General features: G+C 45.5%; 1 protein-coding gene across 1 annotated transcript in view; it reads right to left on the bottom strand.

Annotated features, from left to right (window-relative positions):
* Nucleotides 1-666: 666 nt before the first annotated feature.
* Nucleotides 667-22,111, bottom strand: part of LOC120841912 — a 28,908-nt gene continuing 7,463 nt past the window's right edge. The window contains exons 4-5 of the mRNA XM_040212913.1: nt 6,655-7,036; nt 667-945 (exon numbers count right to left, since the gene is read on the bottom strand). Of these exons, the coding sequence (XP_040068847.1) occupies nt 667-945; nt 6,655-7,036 (661 nt within the window). The remainder of the gene's footprint in view (nt 946-6,654; nt 7,037-22,111) is intronic.

Raw genomic sequence — 22,111 nt, 5'->3', positions numbered from 1 at the left:
CCTAGTTACTCTAGCATACAGTCAATACAAAAGGAAAACTAACTGGTCGACAGCTGTCTGAAAAAATAGAACAACATTGCAAATATCGTAGCCATAGACATTCTCAAACCTTTATTGTACTAACATACTTTTTACGAAGAAGCGGCATGCGTTTCACTTTTTATATTATTTTTTTGAGCTTTTAGTTCCACCGGGAGTCTGTATTAAAACTTTGTTGCTGAGTCACCATGTTAAACATGAGTTACAGCACTTTGAATTCTCATTAAAAAAATTTTCAAATAAATATGGCAAGATATACATACAACAATTCGAAAGAAAGGACGTCAACAAAAAACTGAACGTTTCTTTCTTCTACTTTAAGATAAATCGCGAATGCCACTGGTTTGTATAACAAATCCAGAAACGAAGATTGCGTGGGAGCATGTCTTTAATAATATCGAACTAGCACTTTATGTTTTCCTTCCTGAGAGCTAAGTTTTGAAAGATACATATTGCAGTCTGCGCACACACACAAAAAAAAGCTTTTGAATGCAAAACAAAAATCTTGACACTCGCCTAGACTGCTTATTTGGATCGCGATGCTGAGCACAGACGCCACCAGTACTATCGTTGCGGACGTTGGACCGCCGCTTGAATATGCCGAAAGCGCCCGCCTGCTTCTAACGTTTACCCAACAATGCGAGACCTTCCAGAAATCATCGTTATTTTGTCCTTCAAAGTGTCCGTCACGTCAGTTGTGTAGATGTCGGATTCCGGTACCGTGATTGCAGTGAACAGACCAGAAGCCTCGAAGCGCGCGTGCCGGGGGCCCACTATTTGAAGTTCCTTGTTGGCAAAAGCGAGGTAATACGCTGGAATGATGAGCATGTTGGTGTTTTCCAACGGCGTTTTGAGCCCAATAGCAAAGTAACCACTGATGGTCACATTGCAGGTCCAAATGAAATCCTGAAAAGACAGAGCGCCATTCGAAGAGTCAATAAGGCTTATATAAGCTATTTGCTGCATCGTAGAGAGATGTCGGCATCTTTAAAAACGCATGACCTTTTTCCTACCCGTACACGCTATGACATTAATGCGAAAGGAGTGTTTGTTTGTTAATTTTTAGAAGTACTTGGTCTATTGGAGGTTTTCCAGTCATAGTTAAAATATGCAGTGGCATAGCAACACACGCAGGGATAATATTGTTACATTTGTTTTCTGTGTTCAAAACATAATAAACTATAGCTTACCTACTTTCTAAGAATAATTTGTGTCGATAGTCATCGTTGGAGAAAGAAGAAGATCGCGTGGGAATAAAAAACAGAATAATTTCGATCTTGGATTTTATCAGAGGTAGCCGCCATTCGTCAGTCTCTCCACAAATTAAAACAAGTGCACCGACTTGACACAACGTAAAAAAATTAAAGACTTTTACAACTCCCCGTAACGCCGAATTAGAGCGCAGCTCTTGGGGAGGAGGGGAGGGTATGCCCCTCCTACCCCTACCCTCCTCTTTGCATTTTTCCGCTAAATTCGGCGAAAATTTCTCCGCTAAATTTAGCAGGAGAATGTTCGCGCTAAATATAGAGGTAAATTTAGGGAACATTTTCCGGCTAAATTTAGTGGGAAATATAGCAAAAATATGCCCGCCTAACTTAGCGGGAAATTTGGAAACATTCTACCCGCTAAGAATAGCGGGAAACGCCTACCGGTATAATTAGTGGGGAAATTAACGTCACGTGAGCGCAACGCCAATCCGATTTCCCCTGTAAATATAGCGGAAAAATTTCCATCCTAAATTTAGCGGAAAACGTTTCCCGCGAAATTCAGCAGAGAAATTTTCTCGCTACATTTAGCGGGACAATAGGGAGTTTTAGTAGACCGTGTTTCCCCCTCCGCTAGCCCTCCGCTACGAAGTAACCGCCACTGCGCCTGCGCGCCGATGGCCTTGGCTGTAGAGTTCCGGGTAGCGGAGGGCCTTAGCGGAGGGGGAAACACGGTCAACTAAAACTCGCTAATATTTCTGCTAAATTTACCGGGGAAATTTTTCCTGCGAACTTTAGCGTCAAACTTCCCCGCTAAATTTACTGGGAGAATAGGGAGTTTTCGTAGATTGTTTTCGCCGTCCCGCAAAGCCCTCCGCAACCCGCTAAGATAGCGGGAACTCCACAGTCAAGGCTATCGGCGCGCAGGCGCAGCAGCAACTTCTTCGTTGCGGGACGCTTAGCGGAGGGGGCAACGCGGTCTACGAAAACACCCTAATGTTTCTGCCAAATATAGCGGGGAAATTTAGCTAAACTTTTCCTGCTAAAGTTAGCGGGGAAGCTTAATTGGTGTTGAGGTCACCTGAAGTCAATTTCAATGCTAACTATAGTGGAAATCGTTTCCTGCTAAATAGAGCGGGGAAATTCACCGCTAAAATTAGCGAAAAAATTCACCCACTAAATTTCGAGCTAAAAATTGTTCATAATAGGGAGTTTTCGTGGACCGCGTTTCCGCCACCGTTCAGCCCTCCGCAACGAAGAAGCCGCTACTGAGAAATGCGCGCCGGTGGCCTTGACTGTGCGGGACGGCGAAAATGATCTGCGAAAACTTTCTAATGCAATGCGCGCGGTTACGCCGACGACGACTCCTCTCAACCCGGAAACTGGCGCCTAAAAGCTGCGCTCCAAAACAATTTCATTAGACGCTTCGCCTCCCATGCAAGAGGCGCTCACCAGCTAAAGCTCACGGACAAAATCTCACCGGACATAAGCTGATCGGACCAATGCCTACAGAAGCTTTTCAATAACTTGGAAAAAAAACTCACCTCCTGTTTTTTTCTGTTTTCTTTTTTTGCTACGCGGGCGAAACACTGGTTGGGCTAAAGTGCGGAGTGCGGACTCGATGATCATTGTACCCATTTTAGAACTGGTAACCTATCCAATGTACGGTGTGGACAGGCAAAAAAGCAAAGATTTGGGACCAATATTTAGGTCACCGAAACTGAGTGGAGCTGGTAAGATCAAGCTTGGGTGACTCAAGGTATGTCGGAACCGTCTGGAATTTATTTGCGAGGGTTTCCAGGTACACCGAGATCTACCAAGACTGCTGGAGGCAGTAGGGAACTGCCTTCGCTATTAACCAACCGATAAATAAACTCGTTCCTACTCTAGTCAACACTCTGTGTCCGTGTCACATTAAATTTAGCGTTGCATTTTATTGTCGCACGCATGCACCTATGTTGTCCGCGTGCGTGTTAATTAAGACCAACATGAAATTTTCTTCTGGCGAGCTGATATCTTGGTCTGTGAAAAAAATAGGTGACCTTTTATCCGGTAAGCTTCTGTTCGGTGAGCTCTGTCCGTTGAGCTTTTGGTAGGTTCGTGGGAGGCATCTTCAGTATAGTTACAAAGCAAATGCAAGGTTCATCCTACGTTAGCTCTATTTATCAGGAATGTTCGTATAAGCTTCCTGGAGAGGGCCACGGTTTGGTCGCACACAGATTTGTCCCTGCAGACGAACCACGGTTCTATACTCCGGCTCACCCTACGATGGACTAGGGCCCAAAAGCTGGCGGGCAGAGCACTCCCTCAGAAAAGCTTGCATCCGCATTGCGAAAGAGTGCACGGAAGAAATTCCGATACGCCGAGCACGAAGAGCACTAATCTTACGCAAATGCTTCCCTGGTGGTGGTAGTACGCTATTTTATATTGGTGAAGTAAAGGTACAAAGCGCGACACTGTTTGCGCGAACAAGCGACCGCCGGTTTTTCCAGTTTTTCTCTCTGAAACCAAGGAATGTCATCCATGTTATTATTGCTACGGAAAGAGCTCATTTAGTTCTATAATGCAAACGATAAAGTTTCGTGCTCGCTAATACTATTTCGAAGTAAAATGCGAACGTGCGCCGATGTCGTGTTGCGCTAACAGTGTCGCGATATGTACATAGTATTTAGCTTCATAAAGATTCATGCCACATTTCGTAAATAAGTCAACTCTTTGGAGAAGTTTGAGGGCGCGCAGGCAACATTGACATAAACTCGTTTCGCCTTATCCATAGCAATCCAATCCAATCTAATCTCTGTGTACGTAAAACATATCTGGACCCGTACATCCCTTCCGCACGCGGTCCGTACATATGCTCCCGTGTCGAACATTCGATTCATCTTCATTTCTTAAGGGACACTATTTCTGATCCTGGGTTGTGTTCGCCACATCGCTTCCAGGCGGTATTTAATCCGTTCAGTAGTCTTCAGTAGTGGCAAGCAGACGGAGGCGCCGCGAGGGCTCGATATGCAGCAAAAAATCACCTTCCATGACTCGTCTTGGCGCACTAATATTATGTACGACGGAGCAAATATACCCCGTGATTTCTAACAGGCTCGCGATTGGACACGCCGGCGTGTAGCATGTGGCTTTAGTCCATAGATACAGGTATGGACTACAGGTCTGAACGCTTATAGCAGTTTTCGGGGCCCCCTTCTATCCTCAATCACCAATGTCTTGGCGGCCACAAAGTCAAAAGAATGACCTATTGTCCACGCATGGTCCACAAGTTTAGTCTTCAGTAGCGTCGCGTGGGATGCGTACATGACGTCATGCTTGTGTTCTACGAGTCTGGTCTTTCTTTTCCGTCCGGTTTCATAATGTAGGACGCCGGCGGTCACTGCAGGGAATCTTTTAGATAGCGCATCTCCGGACGTTCGCGGGGTTGGGTCCTTTGGTTTGCAAGCGGAATTCCCAATAAATCTGTATGGTTTGTAAATAGTTCGAATGCCAAGCTGCCTCGAAGCGCGGCTCAGAGGTTCGGAGACTCCTTTAACAAAGGGGATGCACACTATATCCTTCTCTCTCTCTTTCGTACGGTTGCAAATTTCACGGAGTTTTAGAATAACGCACGTTTAAGCTTTACGTATGCAAAAAATAGCGTCGTCGCCACTGCGCATACGCCGAACGTTAACCACGTTTTGCGCTTTGCGTGTGCTATTTTAGCGTGTACTATTTTTTCGGAAATTGCGTCCATACGCAAAGAGACTTTGCGCTCCTCCAAAGTGGATTGTGGTAAGGAGTTGGCTAAAGCCAAGACGAGCACAGTTAAGAAATGGGAACTCCCAAGACCATGTCTGAACCAGCTTTGGCGGCTTCGTGAGCGCCACGTCGGCAGCTTCCTCGCTGCCGACGACTGCAATTTTCAATACAGGACGACAATACACTTGGTTTGGCAACGATCACCGGCAACTTGATGCTCGTGACACGCGAAAATTTATCGGCTAAGGTACGGTACGTGCGAAAGTCAGTACACGAGACCTCTCTTGCCGAGGTGACGCAAGCGGGCACTACCAGTCGACCGCTCGCGTCGCATTCTCATGTTTAAGCAAATTTAAAATGTTACTCTGTCTCAAGTTAGAGCATTTCGCGTGTGAAATAAAACTTTTGATTGTATCTTGGTGGCGTTGCAAGCGCGAGATGTTTGGGCTTTTGTTTCGCGGCGGAGAAACACTATTCCAAAACTCTTTTGCGTAGCGTGCGCTAATTAGAGCGCTATATTTAGCGCTAGCGTGCGCTGAAATCGCGCACGTAATTCTAAAACTCGCTTTTGTTTCATTTGGTTGTTGACCTGGTCAACAAAACTTTTTGGTTAGTGACAATTCTTCCAAGCTTCCTGTAAATGAGCCATCTCACTTTCGCCATAAAGACCGTTAGATGGCAAAATAATTGGTCTGACTGCAAACGATCGCATTACAGATTTCTCGTGTTGCCCTGGGTGATGAGACAAAAAAGAAAAAAAAACTGTTTTACATTGTTTGCTGTACACACTCGTTTCAATCCTGTGGTTCGGTTCGCCTGTCCTCACTACGCAGACATCTAGAGAGGGCAAACTCCCATGCTGTTCTGCCTCGCACGTAAACTGTATCGCGGGGTGAACACTGTTTAACTCTCGGTGAAAATAGCTAGCACGAGCTCTATCTAAAATGACGAAAGTGTCATCCACATGCCAGCAATAAAATTTGACAGAAAATGCAACTTTTTTTTCGCAATTTCTCTTCAAAATGCTCCATAACAAGATTGGCAACACTGACAAAAAGATCGAGGTTCACCTATAGCATTCCTTATGAGTTGTGAATGCGAAAGCATGCAAGCCGCTCGGCCGCCCCTTTTTTGTCTGCTGCGTATTTTCCGTCTTCGGTTAGCGCGTGTGCTCTCCTGGTGACCTTAGACGCTCCGTGTTAACGCCGCGCTGATGTACACGCAGCGCCATGGGGTGAGTGGTCGTGGAAACTGACAAGCGCAGCGGCCAATGGGAGCCTCGTCGACGCGCGCCAGCCAATGGAACCGAGGGAAACTAGGTTCCGTTTTCGCGCTTCAAACTGATGGCATCAGCTCGCTCCGTGAGACAGTTAATGCACTTGCATTAATAACCGGGCTTTGCACCGGACACCCGTTCACCCGATGATACATCTTTCCACGTCATTTGTTGCCACTTCGGTACCACTTTTGATGTATGGGCAGCATAGGACGCTAAACACACCGGTCGGAGACGCGCTCCATGGCACCATACTACTATATAAGAAAAGGAAAACAAAGTGGCCACGACAAGAAAAAAATATAATGCAAAGTCAGAAATAAATTTCTACTCTCTCTGACAATATATAGTGGACAGTGTTACTGTGAAGGCAAATAGCAAATTACGTACCTTCTTAGTGGTTGTGGCGTACCATTCCACTTGAACGGTCCTATTAGGAGGAACGCTGACACCTGTGGCGACGGTGAACGTCTTGAGTTTCGTCTCAGTGTCTGTTTTGGCAGTTTCTTTGTCGTACTTAAGTCCGACGCTGCCACTCAGCCCGAGTGTTTCTTTGAATGTCACACCTCCCGACACCTCAAAGCCAAGGCTGAATCCTTGTTTCACCGTGTAAGACGATTTTTCTTTGCGAATAGTAGAATGTGTGACGGTATACGTTTGACTTGCATCCGCTTGATTGTCATAGAGATTGGCGTACAGAAGAGTGCGGGTACTGCTGCTTGTTTTTGTCTCACCAATCTTTATAGGGCCCCTTTCAACTTTTACCTGAAATCTTTGAAATAAAAGGGACGATGATCCAACTGTAGTCATTCACAAGGTAAAAACGGCATCCTGTAGCACGTCAGAAAACGCCAAATTTGGCACAAGCTTGGCAATCTCAGGGGCCTAGCTTGGGCCTTGTGCGGCTTTGGTCAAAGGCGATGTTAACGCGAGACCATTTTAGAGCGCAGCTCTTAGGCGTCCGTTTCCGGCTTCAGCGACAACGGCGTCGCCGTCGGCGTAACCGCGCGTTGCATTATGGGACATTTCCAATAATGACGTCACACGTGACGTCACGTGTTACGTCACGAGGGTCCCTTGGGTCGCGAGTGACGTCACGAAGGTGACTCGTAAAGGTCACGAGGAAGGTCACGATACTCACAGTGAAGGTCACGCGAAGGTCAGGATCTTCACGGGGTCTTCACGAGTGACGTCACGAGGGAGGAGGGAGGGAGGGGAGGGGAGGAGGAGGGGGAGGAGGAGGGGAAGAGAAAGAGAGGAGGAACATTGAGGAGGGGAGGAAGGGAGGAGGAGGGGAGAAGAAGGGAGGGGGAGGAGGGGGGCAGGAATAGAGGAGCAGGAGGAGAGGGTACGGAGGGGGAGGAGGTGCATACCCTTCTGTCCGTACCCTCCCCTCCTCCTCCTCAAGAGCTGCGCTCTGATTCGGCTTTACATGGTGTTGTAAACAGGGCCGTAACCAGGGGGGGAATAGGGGGTTCTCACCCCCCCCCCCCCCCCCCCCGAAATTTTTTTCTGAGTACGGCCCTGGTCGGTGCACTGGCAGCCAGTTGATTTTAATCTCCACCTCTGCGCACGCGCAGTGGCGCCGGTCGGCTACCGGGTACCAAACCGGGACCGGTTCTCCGGTTTGCTGTAACTCTCCATTATATGCCACCGATGCACATGATTCATAGGCGAAAATAAGACAATAGACACTTTCAAATTGGCCGCCGTTGTCCCCGAAACCCCCCCCCCCCCCCCGAAATTTTTTTCTGGGTACGGCCCTGGTTGTAAACGTCTTTCATTTTTTTTCTTTGGAGTTTATATGGCTTTTTTCTGGCTCGCCGCATAACTGCGGCCCAAATGCCAGACTTGAACCAGAAGTCGCCACATATAAACCAAAGAACCAGCAGTGAAGCCAAAATCTGGCACTGATATGGAATTCTAGGCCCAAAGTTGCCACATAAAAAAATTAAAGACGTTTACAATTCTCTGTAATGCCGAATTAGAGAGCAGCTCTTGAGGAGGATAAGGAGAAGGTATGGGGGGAGGGTATGCTCCCCTTCCCCTCCGCACCCTCCACTCTTCCTCTCCTGCTCCCCTCCCATTTAGCAAGGAAATTTTCCCATAATACAAAGCGCGGTTACGCCCGCTTGAATTATTCCCATAATGCAACGTGCGGGGTTACGCCGACGCCTACGACGACGGCGACGCCGCTCAAGCCGGAAACGGGCGCCTAGGAGCTGCGCTCTAAAACCAACAATTAGAAGTTAAGCCCCTGCCACTTGTTGTCGATGTAGGGCCAAAGATGCCAGATGACAGCCGAACTACCGACAATGAAGTCTAAAGGCCCGTTCACACAATTGCGACCTCTTGAAACCGAGTGCCTTGGAACCTGTTAACATCTCTTACGACGAGAGTAAAGCCCCTGTATACGGAAAAGTAGCGACATCCTTTGAAGCATGCCGCCTGCTATCTTGGAGCGATCCAGGCGGCGCTACCGTCGACGCGCGAGCGCGAAAAAGCAAAAGATAACGATAGAAGTGTGCATGAAGGACAAGGAGGGAGAAGGAATGCCTATTCTCTCGGAGTGCAGTGCATGCTACGAGCTCATGCCGCCAATCAAATAACGCCGACTGTGCAACGTCACGGCTTTCATTGCCTTTCTTTGAGCACATTCTGTGCAGCTGGCAGACCGTGACAGCGCGCTTTTAACCTGTGTCCACGTAATTCCGTGTCTTCAAGCCTTTGACTGCGCTCTGACTCAAGTATAGGAAGGCCGTCTGCTATATTGGAGCGATCCAGGCGGCGCTACATTCGACGCACGGGTGCGAAAAAGCAAAACATAAAGATAAAAGGTGTGCGTGTCAAAGAAGGAGGGAGAAGATGTCGCTACTTTTCTTATTCAGGGACATTAGACGAGAGAACACACTGGCGCCATCTACTGGGCAGCAGTAAAAACTGGGCGGTCCGGCATGTTTTCTATTTCTCTCGCGCAGTATCCTTTCTTTCTTGGCTCGAAAAACTCTTGTCAACGTCATAAACGATCCGTTCTCATAGGTATTACGCACATTTGACCTCGGAAATCCCGCGAAACCTTGACTCTTGTGAAATGCGGTTCCAGGGTCACCGCATAGATGGCGCCAGTGTGCCAGTGTGTCCTCTCGTCCCAAGCGAGGAAGAAGATGATGGTTCGCTGAGGAAGACGTGTCCTCGCAGCGCTCCGCTCAGCTTCGTTCAAAATGCTACATCCGAACAACATTTCGGGTTCCGTGCCCTCAACGGAGGACATGGAGACCACCCAGGCTCACCTCACCCCCATAGTCGCCCCCGTGGCGACTCCGGCTCTGCCGAGCAAGCAGCCCGAAATCACCACCCTAAACTTCACTGGCCCGCCGGGCTTTCAGGTGGGCAACATCAAGTTTGGAGGCGGTTCTCCCCCCTCCACAGAACAACTAAATCAAACCTCGCAGCTCGTGCGTAACGCCCTCGCGGATCTACCTCAAGATCTGCAAATCCAAGCCCTCCAATCCGCTATTGGAGAACGATTTTACATTCAAGTCCGTCTAAAAGAGACACCATCAAAACGTCTGACCGAACAATCGTTAGACAAAAAAAGCAAGACTCAGAAAAGAGTGACCACCCTCCCTGGCGGGCACGACAAAACGACAGCAAATGTGCCGCTCGTCCAGGCAACAGTGCTAGATACCTCTATGGAGGCATACCCCACAGATAAGTCCACACCAGATGACGCAGAGCCGGTGCAACTCGACCCCGACACAAACGGCGAAGACTGGCACACGGTTACGTACAAAAAGAAAAGAAGGCGGAAGGAATCTTTAGTTCCCCCTGACTCCCTCAACACCGGGGGCAACCCGCGGGCGAGAGCAAAGCAGCCCAATCGCTGGGAGTTCGAGTACAAAATACGTCTTATGCACTCCCAAACATCTATCAAACCAGTCTTACATCTGCTCCAAATGCAGCTTACTCCAATCTCAAAGGACTTTACACTACACCTGATCGAGAAGAGTAACATAATCTCGCTTCGTACGAACTGCAAGAACGGGGCGGAAGCCGTGGAGCAAGTTACTCATTTTTCCCTCAACTCCCAGCAAGTCCCTGCCCAGGTCTTCCGGACCTACGGCGCCACATACACGAAGGGGGTCATTTACGACATCTTCCCACTGGAAGAAGACCCGAAAGACGAGATACTCAACTCGGACCTTGAAAGTGACAAAATACGTTTAGTCTCTGCACGACGATTAGGGAAATCTAACACGGCCGTCCTCACATTCGACGGCCTGAAGCTCCCGCGCTCCGTATTATATGGACGACGCTTCATGAGAGTTTACCCACACAAGCCAAAAGCGGTCACCTGCGGCAAATGTAACCGCCTCGGACACAAGCAGGACATATGTCCTTACCCAGCCGTTTGCCCGCGTTGCGGCACAACCCACTCTACTTCAGCCACGTCTGGCCAAGGCCCTGATTGTCCGTCTGAGGTACCCTATTGCCAGGGGTGCAAAAAGACGGGCCACCTGGGCACAGACCGTCTATGCCCTACCTGGCTACAAACCAACAAAAAAATGCGCGAAGAAGTACAAAGGTATAAGGAACAGCACAAACAACATCAACAGCTGCTGCAACAGGATAAACGGCCCCCACCTACATCTCTTTTTGAATACCCGCAGCTCCCCTCTTCGCAGAGCCTGGAAAGAACCATTGCAGCACACAACACGTGGGCAACCCAGCCTCATCTCGACCAAACAAATCCTAAATTACCTTGGGATTCAAGAGTCACCGACATGCAAGAAATCCGCAATATGTTCAGGGCTCTGAAAGACGAAATCGAAAGAGTTTCGACAGCTCTGAACGCTGGTATGGACGCGGCCCTCCTTGCCGAGCAAGAGTTTAACAAACGGTTACAACAGCAGCAACAGCAACAGCAGCAACACCAAAGTTTTTTCAACCGAATCCGGTCCGTCATTAACCTCCCCCAGCTCGTCGCCAAATGATCAGGATCCTTCAATGGAATTGCCGCGGACTCGGTCAACGAGCGGCGGAGCTCCGCACCCGATTCCTCGAACGTCCTGATCAACGCCCTGACGTACTTCTAATCCAAGAAGCCAATTCTGTTGCCATTAAAATTAGAGGCTTTACCTCCTATGCGTGCCCCTCTATCCCAAAATATAAAAGTGGCCCTCGTTCTACCCTTTGCGTGAAACCAGGCTACGCGCTAGTGTACGTTCGTACCGACTGGCCGCAACATCAAATTGATCTCGCCCAACACTGCAACGACAGTCAAGAAATAGTCGCGGTTCGTGCCACGACCATTAAGAACAATAACGTGATCTTCGTCTCGGCATATCTTCGTCCTGGGGCAAAGCGGACAATCGATCACGATTGGATCTCTTACATTCATCAAACCTACCCCCAAGAACAGAAGTTGTATGGAGGCGATTTCAACCTGCATCATCCAGCCTGGGGATATACACGACAAACAAAAGAGGCGGAGCAGCTAATGGAAAGAATGACGATGTGTAATCTCCATCTCATGAACGTGGCCGGGACTAAGACCCGCATGGCAGCCTGCGTAGGCCAGGGGGACACTTCTCCCGATCTTACGTGGACCTCCAACGTCTTCTACCAACATCACGTCTGGAAATGTCTGCCCGATACCCGGGGCAGCGACCACTTTCCAATCGAAATACAATTTTCCCCCACCCGAAAGCCCTGCCACACACTCGGTGCCAAACGCAAGGTTCACATTACTCACTGGGATCAATTTCGCCAAGAGCTGGTCAACAGATCAAACTCTGAAGAAATCGACTTTACATCCTCAATCCAGAACGCACTAAAAACTGCCACTATTTCCGTCAACACGGACGAGGACGCTCCCACACCCGATCTTCACCTGGCTTGCCTCTGGGCAAAACGCCTTCAACTACTTCAACGTTATCGCAGAGGCCGAAAAACCCCTGCGGCTCGACAAGCCGTCACCCGAGCCACCGTCGTGGCCAAGGAATACGCGAAACGCCTTGAAACGACCCGATGGCTCGATTACAGTTCGTCGCTATCCGAGAGAACGTCAATTAGGCAGCTTTGGGCCACAAGTCGAGCTCTCATGGGCAAAAAGAAAAGCAAGACGGCATCCCAAACTCTCGCCCTCCAGCTGGGCCTGACGGGACCTGAACTTGCGAATTTGGCCGGAGACGCGTTCTTCCCACAGCCAGCCACTCAGCCCGTATTAAAAGACCCCGTCTACTCCCCCGAAATCGTTGTGCCCAACCACGGTATGGACCGGCCGTTTTCCCTTGGGGAATTAAATTGGGCGATTCACAAAAGCAAGACGCGATCCGCACCCGGGCCGGACAACGTCACCCCTGCCACGCTTCGGAACCTCCCTGACGAGACCCGCTTGCAGCTCCTTGACTGGATTAACGCAATCTGGGTATCTGGAGAGCTCCCCCAAGCATGGAAGCACTCGATCGTCGTGCCCATCCCCAAGGGGAACAAGGCCCGCAACACCATTAAAAACTTCCGCCCAATCTCGCTCACTTCCTGCGTGTGCAAGACCATGGAGCGAATGGTTCTCGCCAGACTAGATTGGTACCTCGAAAACAGCAACGCATTTCACCCTGCACAGACCGGCTTTCGGACCGGCCTAGGTGCGCAGGACAGTCTGGCTCTCATTTCCCACCATATCATCCGCACCAAAGGTCGACGGCAGAATCACGCCTGCACCTTCGTCGCCGTAGATGTCAGTCGAGCTTTCGACTCCGTCCCGCACTCCTCCATCATGACAGCTGCGGTCAGTCTTGGCATCTCTGGCCGAGCACTCAATTTTATTCGTAGCTTTTTGGCCAACCGCACGTTTTCAGTAGCCACTGGCCGAGAAGCAGAACAAACCCAGCCCAAACCGAATCGGCTGGGAGTGCCTCAAGGCTCCGTTCTATCCCCGACACTTTAATATAATAATAATAATAATGTTTATTTTTCCATCAAGCACAAGTACATGATGGAAGGGGACGGAGGAAAAAAGCTGCATTTGTGCAGCTTGACGAGTCCTGAGCCCCCTCCCCAATTGGCAACAGCGGCAGGTCACAAAAGATATGCATCACTTTGTAAACAAAACAACAACAAAAAAAAACACACACACACAAAAAAAAAACGCAGGTTAGTAAATCAGTGTACAACATTCCAATGTAGCAGATACATTAGCACTGCTAAACAAACGGTTTATGTGCAAATTTAAGGGTTCAAGATATTAAAGACAATCAAGATTCAAGATATATAGCACGAGTATGTAATACTACACTCATCCACTAAATTCATTCGAAACGAATATAAATGTAACATATAAATGAGGACATTCAGTGGAATATTCACTTGCTATGCAATTCACTCTACAAGAAAGAAAAATTCTCTGATATATTTTACTGTTGATGTTAAAGGATCAATATGATGAGTATTAAGGTAATTAAGTAGGGTCGGAAGAACGTTGTATAGCATTTGCTCACCATAGGTTGTTCTGCAACTGGGGACTTTCCAGTTGTCTAGGCTACGAGTGGGATATGTTGTCAATTTCAGCGATAAGGACGCAAGTTCACTAAAATTGATAGCATTATTTTTGATTTCAGACCTATAACTTAGACATAACCGATATTTATAGATATTGTAAATATGCATTAAATTTAACTTAGTGAACAGAGGTTTACTGGGGTAATCGTATGAAACATTACATATTATTCGCAGCATCTTTTTTTGTAGCATAAGTATCTTGTTCAAATTTGCCATTGTAGTATTTCCCCAGACGAGGTGACAGTAATGTATATGTGAAAGAAATAACGAGTTAAAGATTAACAATTTAGCATTTTTTGGAAAAATAGAGCGGTGGCGATACATTATGCCAATCACATGTGACAGTTTTATCAAGATATGGTTTACATTTTCATCCCAAGTCATATGTTGCGTGAAAACAACTCCAAGAGTTTTAAAACTGGTCAAAACTTCTATTTTTCTTGAATTTAAAACGATATCTCTTGTAATAGCTGCATTTTTATTTTTCGGTTTAAACAAAATAGCCTTAGTCTTGTTCACGTTGATCTTTAAAGCGTTAGCTTGGCTCCAACTACTAAACTTCTGCAGGGTTTGATTCGCCTTATGTGCTAAGTCATCACAGCAAACACCTGTGAAAAACAAACTTGTATCGTCAGCATAGATGATATATTTGGCATTTTTATCTACGTTCACGATGTCATTAATGTATAAATTGAACAAAAAAGGGCCTAAAATACTGCCTTGTGGAACGCCAGATAAGATAGGTTGGATATCTGAAGAGTACCCGTTGATATGAACATATTGTTTACGATGAGCAAGATATGATGAAATGATAGCTGACGCTGGTCCGCGAAATCCGTACCTTTCAAGTTTTTTTATCATCAAGTCATGGTTTAAATAATCAAAGGCTTTCGTAAAATCAACGAAAATACCAAGAGTCATCTGTTTATCCTCAAAGCTACGCAAAATGCATTCCTTTTGTTCCAGAAGGGCCAGCTCTGTAGACCGGCCTTTACGAAATCCGTATTGCGATGAAGTGATTATATTATTTTTGTCCGCAAATGTTACCATACGGGACAACAAAAGTTTTTCAAAACCCTTCGAAAAAACAGATAAAATTGAAATAGGCCTATAATTCCCGAAATCGTTTTTGTCACCCTTTTTGTACAAAACCGTTACCCTTGCGATTTGCATTCTCTGCGGGAAAACCCCGGCCTGCAAGCACAAATTAAAAATATACGTCATACAGGGAGATATGATGTCCAACACGTATTTTATTGGCCCTATTTGCATGTCGTCAGCGTCGCAACTTTTACTATTTCTTAATGCCAAGAATGCAAGCATCACCTCGGCTTCCACAACTGGCTGAAGAAATATGGAACACTCACATTGATTTTCAATGTAAGCACAAGCGTTTTCTCCTGGGTTATCTCTTGGCAAGTTCACAAAATAATTATTAAAGGCGTTTGCCAGCTCACGATCTCTTAGGTCTGTGCCATCTGCACAGATTTTATCTATTTGTTTTATTTCAGATGAACGATTAAGAACATTATTAAGCTTTTTCCACATGATGTCCGTTCTTTGTGCTGATGATAGAAATGATTTGTTGAAATATCTTTCTCTGGCACTCTTTAATTCTTTGGTAAGTTTATTACGGTAGACCTTAAAGACTTTAAGGCATTCAGACTCTCTCGTTTTCACGAAAGCGCTGTACAATATATTTTTTTTATTTATCTTGACTAGCAGCTCTGGAGTAACCCATGGCTTACGAATTTTCCTTGGTAGCTTAACTGATTTATATGGGAAGCATGCTTTATATAGCTGCAGGAATTTATTTAAAAATACATTGTACGCCTCATCTGCGTCATCATTTTCATACACTTCAGTCCAATCTAGGCAAGAAAGCTCTTGCCTAAATGTAGAGAGATTATTACTTGTGATATTCTGAAAATATGCACGTTTATTTGTACTATCTTTGACAAGCTGTTTTTTTATACACATGAAGACACCTAGGTGGTCGCTTATGTCAGTAGTGATTATTCCTGATCTTATATATGGTAGGCTATAACTTGTGATGAGCAAATCCAGCAATGTCGCCGTATCCGATGTGATTCTAGTAGGAGACGTGACCACATTAATACAACCACCCATATTAATGAGCAAGTCCATTTGTTTTTTTGTTGGGCTATCCGAAAGCATATTTATATTAAAATCACCCCCCACGATAATGTTATACTTGTTCTCATTAGCATAACTGAAATAGGTATCTAGAAAAGAAAAAAACTGCGTAGTACATCCACCTGGTGGTCTGTAAAATACCGAGATGATGTTACGATTTACAAGCAGTGATAGTACTTCAAAGTCTTCAGTAACACATGATAACTCTTTTAGTACTTGGCCGGAGGCATTTTCCCTAACCATTAGTGACACGCCACCTCCACGACCAGTACGACCAGTTCAAAAAGTAGCTTTTATACATCGGTAACTCAAAAACATCACTTTCATCAGTATACCACGTCTCTGATAACATAATAACATCGAACAAAAAGGAAAACTCATAAAAAAACAAACCAAGCTCAACTGTTTTATTTCGGGCGGACCGAGTATTCAAATGAATGCACTTAAAAGAAGTCACATATTCATTCCCTAGGTAAGAATTTAGTTCAGTTGCAACAAAATAGGTTTGTTCCGCCATTTCAAAAAAGGCCACAGGAAACAAGAGTCATAAAATTTATCAGGTCAGGCGTTGCAGGTCCGCCTCGCACTTGATAGCAACAACTGCGTCGCCTTCTTTTCGCCTCAAGAAGATCTTTCCATTCTTGTGCCACGAGTAGCGGTAGTCATGGTCCTTCGCCCATTCCTTAGTTGCCCAAAGGAGGGCACGGTTTTGCCTTGTCATATTCTCAAGAATGTAACCATCCCTTCCCTTTTGGTCGAGTCGTTTCCTTTTATCGAACCACATATCACGCGTTGACTGTTGCGAAAAACGAACAATGATGCCCGGTATCTTATTTGGTCGAGCTGGCAAACGGTGCAAAGCCACAATCTCGTTCTCGGAGAGCGTGGGCACATCCAGTTTTTCGGCCAATCGGGTCAGTTGAGTGTGACGGTTTTCATGCTCAGTGACCGGAATTCCATGTATTTCGAGATTTAGCTTTCTCGATTGCCACTCGAGTGCATTCATGTCTTGTGCCATTTGTTGCACATTTACCTCTTTCTCGCGGCTTTCAAGGCTTGTCACCCTTTTCCTTAAATCCTTTGTCTCGCCGTCAAGTTGACGCACGTGCTTTAGGATTTCATCGTACTGTGCCGACATCGTGTTCACCGAGAGTTCGATTGCCGAGACAGTCTCTTTTAATTCCATCAAAGAACCTAGTCTCTGGTTTATGCTCAGAATTACAGCTGCCAAGTTGCATCCTTCCTGTTCTTGTTTCTCGCTCTGACTTCCTCTGGACTTCGCCGTTCTGCATGTCGGGCAACGCCATGCCTTTCGCCACGCTTCACCTTTAGACTTGAATGTTAACTCCGATACGCCAGAACAAGTTCCAAAGTGATACGAATAGTCACATTCTGTGCATTGAATTGAGCCGTCTGCACCTCTGCGTTCTTCATTGCAACATATACAGATTTCAGCCATGACACAAAAGCAAAGATACGTACTTACACTGTAAAAACAGGCAAAATAAAGCAATCACTTTTCAGACATAAATGCATAAGACGACCACAGCAACAACAGCAGCAGCAGCAGCAGCAAAAAGCAACTGGCTAAGTTAAAAAAAAAAATGTAATGATTTGATTTTCCAACCTGAAACGATTGTAGCAGAGCGTGAGTCTTGTGCCACTTGCGCTGCCGCTGCTGCCAAAACAGTGATGCCCGCGGCCGGTCGCTTCTTGTAGCCCCTGTTCCCTGGTGGCCTGTAGCGTTGGCAGCCGCTTGTCCAATCACTGGCCTGCGATGGTTGTGGCGTGGATCGGATGGTCTCTGGCGCGTGCCCTTCGTCGATGACGCAGCGTCTTGAGCGGCTTGAAGGAAATGTCTGAAACGATTGTAGCAGAGCGTGAGTCTTGTGCCACTTGCGCTGCCGCTGCTGCCAAAACAGTGATGCCCGCGGCCGGTCGCTTCTTGTAGCCCCTGTTCCCTGGTGGCCTGTAGCGTTGGCAGCCGCTTGTCCAATCACTGGCCTGCGTGATGGCCGCCCTGCCGCACGCCTTAGCCGAGATTTCCGATATCGGCTTCACCCTATATGCCGACGACCTGACGATCTGGGCTTCTCACACCTGCAGCTTAGAAAAACAGGAAAAGGTTCTACAACATGCACTGGACGTCGTCGAGTCACATCTTTTCCGGGTGGGACTTCGTGCCTCCCCCGAGAAGACCACTTACGTCTGTGTCGCGTCCAAAAAGTATCGTGATTTATTTATTTTATTTTTATTTAGGAATACTACTGGCTCCAGTCAAGGAGCCATGGTAGGAGTGGGTACAAAACATGTATACAAGATGCAGATTTATAAATGAAAACTCAATTAAGTATGAATTCAAGAGCAGATACAAAATTAGCAACAGTTGTGTTAACGACGACATCATTTGGTAGCTCGTTCCATTCTTGAATTGCCCGAGGGAAGAAAGAATATCTAAAACAGTCGTTTTTGAACCTGTATTGTTTTAACGCTCTTGTGTGGTTTAGACGTGAGGACCCGGTCGATAATGGTTGTATATAGTTAGAGCTTTGAACATGAAGAGTGCCATTAAGAATATTGAACAACAATCTTAATCTATCAATTTTCGCTCTCATTCGCAACGGTTGAAGCTTCGCTCTAATAACTAATTCGGTGGACGATGTTTCTCTACGATAATCATTAAAAATAAACCGAGCAGCTAACTTTTGGATACTTTCAAGCTTGTTAATACCGTTTAGTGTGAAAGGGCACCATACTGAACTAGCATATTCGAGCACAGGCCTAATAAAACTTTTATAAGCAATAAGTTTAGTGTCAAAATCACCATATTTTAATTTCCTACGACACGCAAACAAAGTGCCCCTCGCTTTGTTAACCGTTAATTCTAAATGCTGGTTCCAGTTCAGTTTATTGTTAAAAAGAAGTCCTAAATACTTGTACTCCTCGACCCGCTTTACTGGTTGTCCATCCAGTAGGTAATTAAATTGAATTGGCTTTTTTTTACAGGACACTGTCATGACGGCTGTTTTAAAAAAATTTAACTTCATTTGCCATTTTTTAGTCCAACACAGTATCTCATCCAAAGCCTGCTGCAGTTTAAGATGGTCGGTATGGCTTTTTATTGTTTTATATATAATACAGTCGTCAGCGAACAATCTAATCGGGACATCAATATTGGTTGGAATGTCATTAATGTAAATCAAAAACAAAAGTGGCCCAAGTACGGAACCCTGGGGCACTCCTGAAGTAACGCGCACTTTGTCCGAATCAACTTTGTTATAGTGGACATATTGGCTTCGGTTTGATAAATACGCGGTTACCCAATTTATAATTTGTGAGTTTTTGAGTATACTGGAAAGTTTTGCCAGCAGCTTTGGATGACACACCGTGTCAAACGCCTTAGAAAAATCTAAGTAAATTACGTCAGTCTGGCCCCTCTCGTTAATGGCTTCAGCCAAATCATGCGTAAATTCTATGAGCTGAGTTGTAGTCGAAAGTGATTTCCTAAACCCATGCTGATTTCTATATACTAGGTTATGCTTATCTAAGTAACATGAAATATGTGTAAAAATAATATGCTCTAGCAATATACACGTGGTGCTAGTTAAAGATATTGGCCTAAAGTTTGATGCTGCACTCCAGTCACCCTCTTTATGTATCGGAATTATTTTTGCTGTCTTCCAGTCATTTGGTAATACTGCATGCTCAAGAGAAAAACAAAACAAAACATGTAAATACTTGGACATCCATTCTGCATACCTTTTTAAAAAAGTGTTTGGTATCATATCCGGCCCAGTACTTTTCTTAGCGTCTAATTTATTTAAAATTAAGTTAAAAATTCCCTCCTGAGTTATAAAAATGTCACTAATTACGTCCGAATCGTTAACTTCGAGGCTTGGGAGAACTCCGTCGTCAGTAGTGAATACCGATTTAAAAAAAGAATTGAACTCAGTCGCGGTAATATTACTTTGGACAGATGACTTATCCTTAGGTGAGATATAACGCCAGAACTTTTGTGGCGCACTTTTAATGAAAGAGCGGAGCGAAGTATTAAAATATTTTTTCTTTGCTTCTGAGATTTCAAGTTTAAGTCGTGCATTTAATTCAGAAAGAAGCTGGCGACATGTTTCTGTTCTATTAGATTTAGAATTCTTTCTCACTCGGGCAATTCTACGTTTCAAATGCAAGATATCTCTGTTAATCCATGGATTATGAACGTTAGTCTTTTTCTTTCGATGAGGTACATATTTCAATATACACTTGTTTACAATATTCTTAAAGTAGTACCACAGCGCTTCAATGTTAAAACCACATTCAAAAGACATTTGTTCAAACTTATCAAAAGACAATTCTAAAAAATCGATGATAGAAACGTCGTCAGCATTGTTGAAATCTGGAACTGTTAACAGAACAGGTAAAGATCGCAATCTTTGATCTAAATAAATTGACACAAGCACCATATCATGATCAGCAATACCTTCGCAAACTTCGCTGCTGTATTGTTTACTAAGCAAGCGATCATTTAAAAAAACCAAATCTAGCAGTGATTCACCCCTAGTAGGGCAATTTACTATTTGAACTAAATTTAGTGAAAATGTTAAATCAATCAGGGCCTCTCCACTCGCACGATCTTTATTGGACACAGTAAGTGTACTCCAGTCAATGTGCGGTAGATTGAAGTCTCCCAGTAGGATGAAATTAGTTGAGGGTTTAACGTGCTGAATTAAGTAATCATTGAGATCGCTAATCATACTGATAGCTGCATTTGGTGGTCTAGAAACAGCACATACCATGAATGACACAATGACGTACCAGAGTTTACACAGCAATACTTCATGATCAATTGGTGTAGATACAGGCATACACTGCAAGGACGTTTTATGAGTTATAGCTACGCCCCCTCCCCTAGAAGCCCTGTCTTTTCTAACTATGTTATATTCAGGCGGGCATAGCTCTGAATTTGCTATATTAGGATGTAACCATGTCTCTGTTACAACCACCACATCAGGAGAATGAACAAGCAGAATACGCTCCAACTCCTCAACTTTGTTCGCCAGGCTTCTTGCATTGACATTTATTATTTTTAGCTGACGCTGCTGATCATTTAAGAGTCACTTTTCCGCACGTGCGGATGTAACTTTAATTCTTGTGTTGTTTACGTGGTCCCACGCGTACACGTCGTTGTTTAAGATAAGTTTATCGTAGCGAAGAAAGACTTTGTCATCTGGTGTTCTGTTATCTTTAACCGTCTGCCACAGCTGTTTTCGAATGTCTTGAACTCGACGAGAGTAATCTTCAGATACCGATATCTTAGTACCTTTAAGTTTAGGAGCGTTTCTCATCAATAGCATTTTTTCATTGCAATCAAAACATTTAATGATAACCGGTCGTGACTTGTTTGCCGCCTTTCTACCTAGTCTGTGTATGCGCTCAACGCTTGCAACATTTACTCCCATTTTCGATTTAAAAAGATCCTCAATTACCGCCTTTTTTATTGAAGCAAGCGTCTCATTATCTTCCTCGTTTATTCCATAGACAATTAAATTGTTCCGACGGCTGCGATTTTCCAAGTCGTCAACCTTATCCAATAACGTCACGACCTGGCATTTCAAGCTTTCAATAGTGGCTTCACACTGTTCAAGCTTCTGGGCTGAAAACGAAAGTGCTTCAATTCTATGCTCAATTGAAGTTAGCCGTTCATTAGCACTGGCAGCTGATTGTTCTAACCTTTGCTCTATTGACGCGAGTCTTGCCGTCATATCCCGTTGACTTAGGAGAATAGTTTCTAACTGCTCACTTACGGTAGGTCCGGGATTTAACTCTACGTCCCCGCTCAGTAAAAGTATAAGTAGGCAGAACGCATCAAAGCAACCAGCCAAACATTCACACAACACGCCCGGGCAAGGCAGCACAACCAAGCACAAATAGTTGTTTTTGATTTTACAGCAGTAAAACGGTTTACACACCTGCAGCAGAAACAAGAAGGGGTTCGTTGGTGACCGCATCGTTGTCGTGCCGCCTTGCCCACTGAAGCTGATACCGTTGGGGGCGTATGTCGAAAGCGTCGTTGATGTCGATGACGAAGCGACGCTGCAGCAAGATTTCACCGATGGCACAAAAGCGAAAACTC

Source organism: Ixodes scapularis, unplaced genomic scaffold (genome assembly GCF_016920785.2).
Source record: "Ixodes scapularis isolate PalLabHiFi unplaced genomic scaffold, ASM1692078v2 ptg000720l_1___fragment_3__unscaffolded, whole genome shotgun sequence".
NCBI lineage: Eukaryota > Metazoa > Arthropoda > Arachnida > Ixodida > Ixodidae > Ixodes > Ixodes scapularis.
Note: the sequence above shows the minus strand (reverse complement) of the source record. Positions and strands in the feature narration are given on the sequence as shown.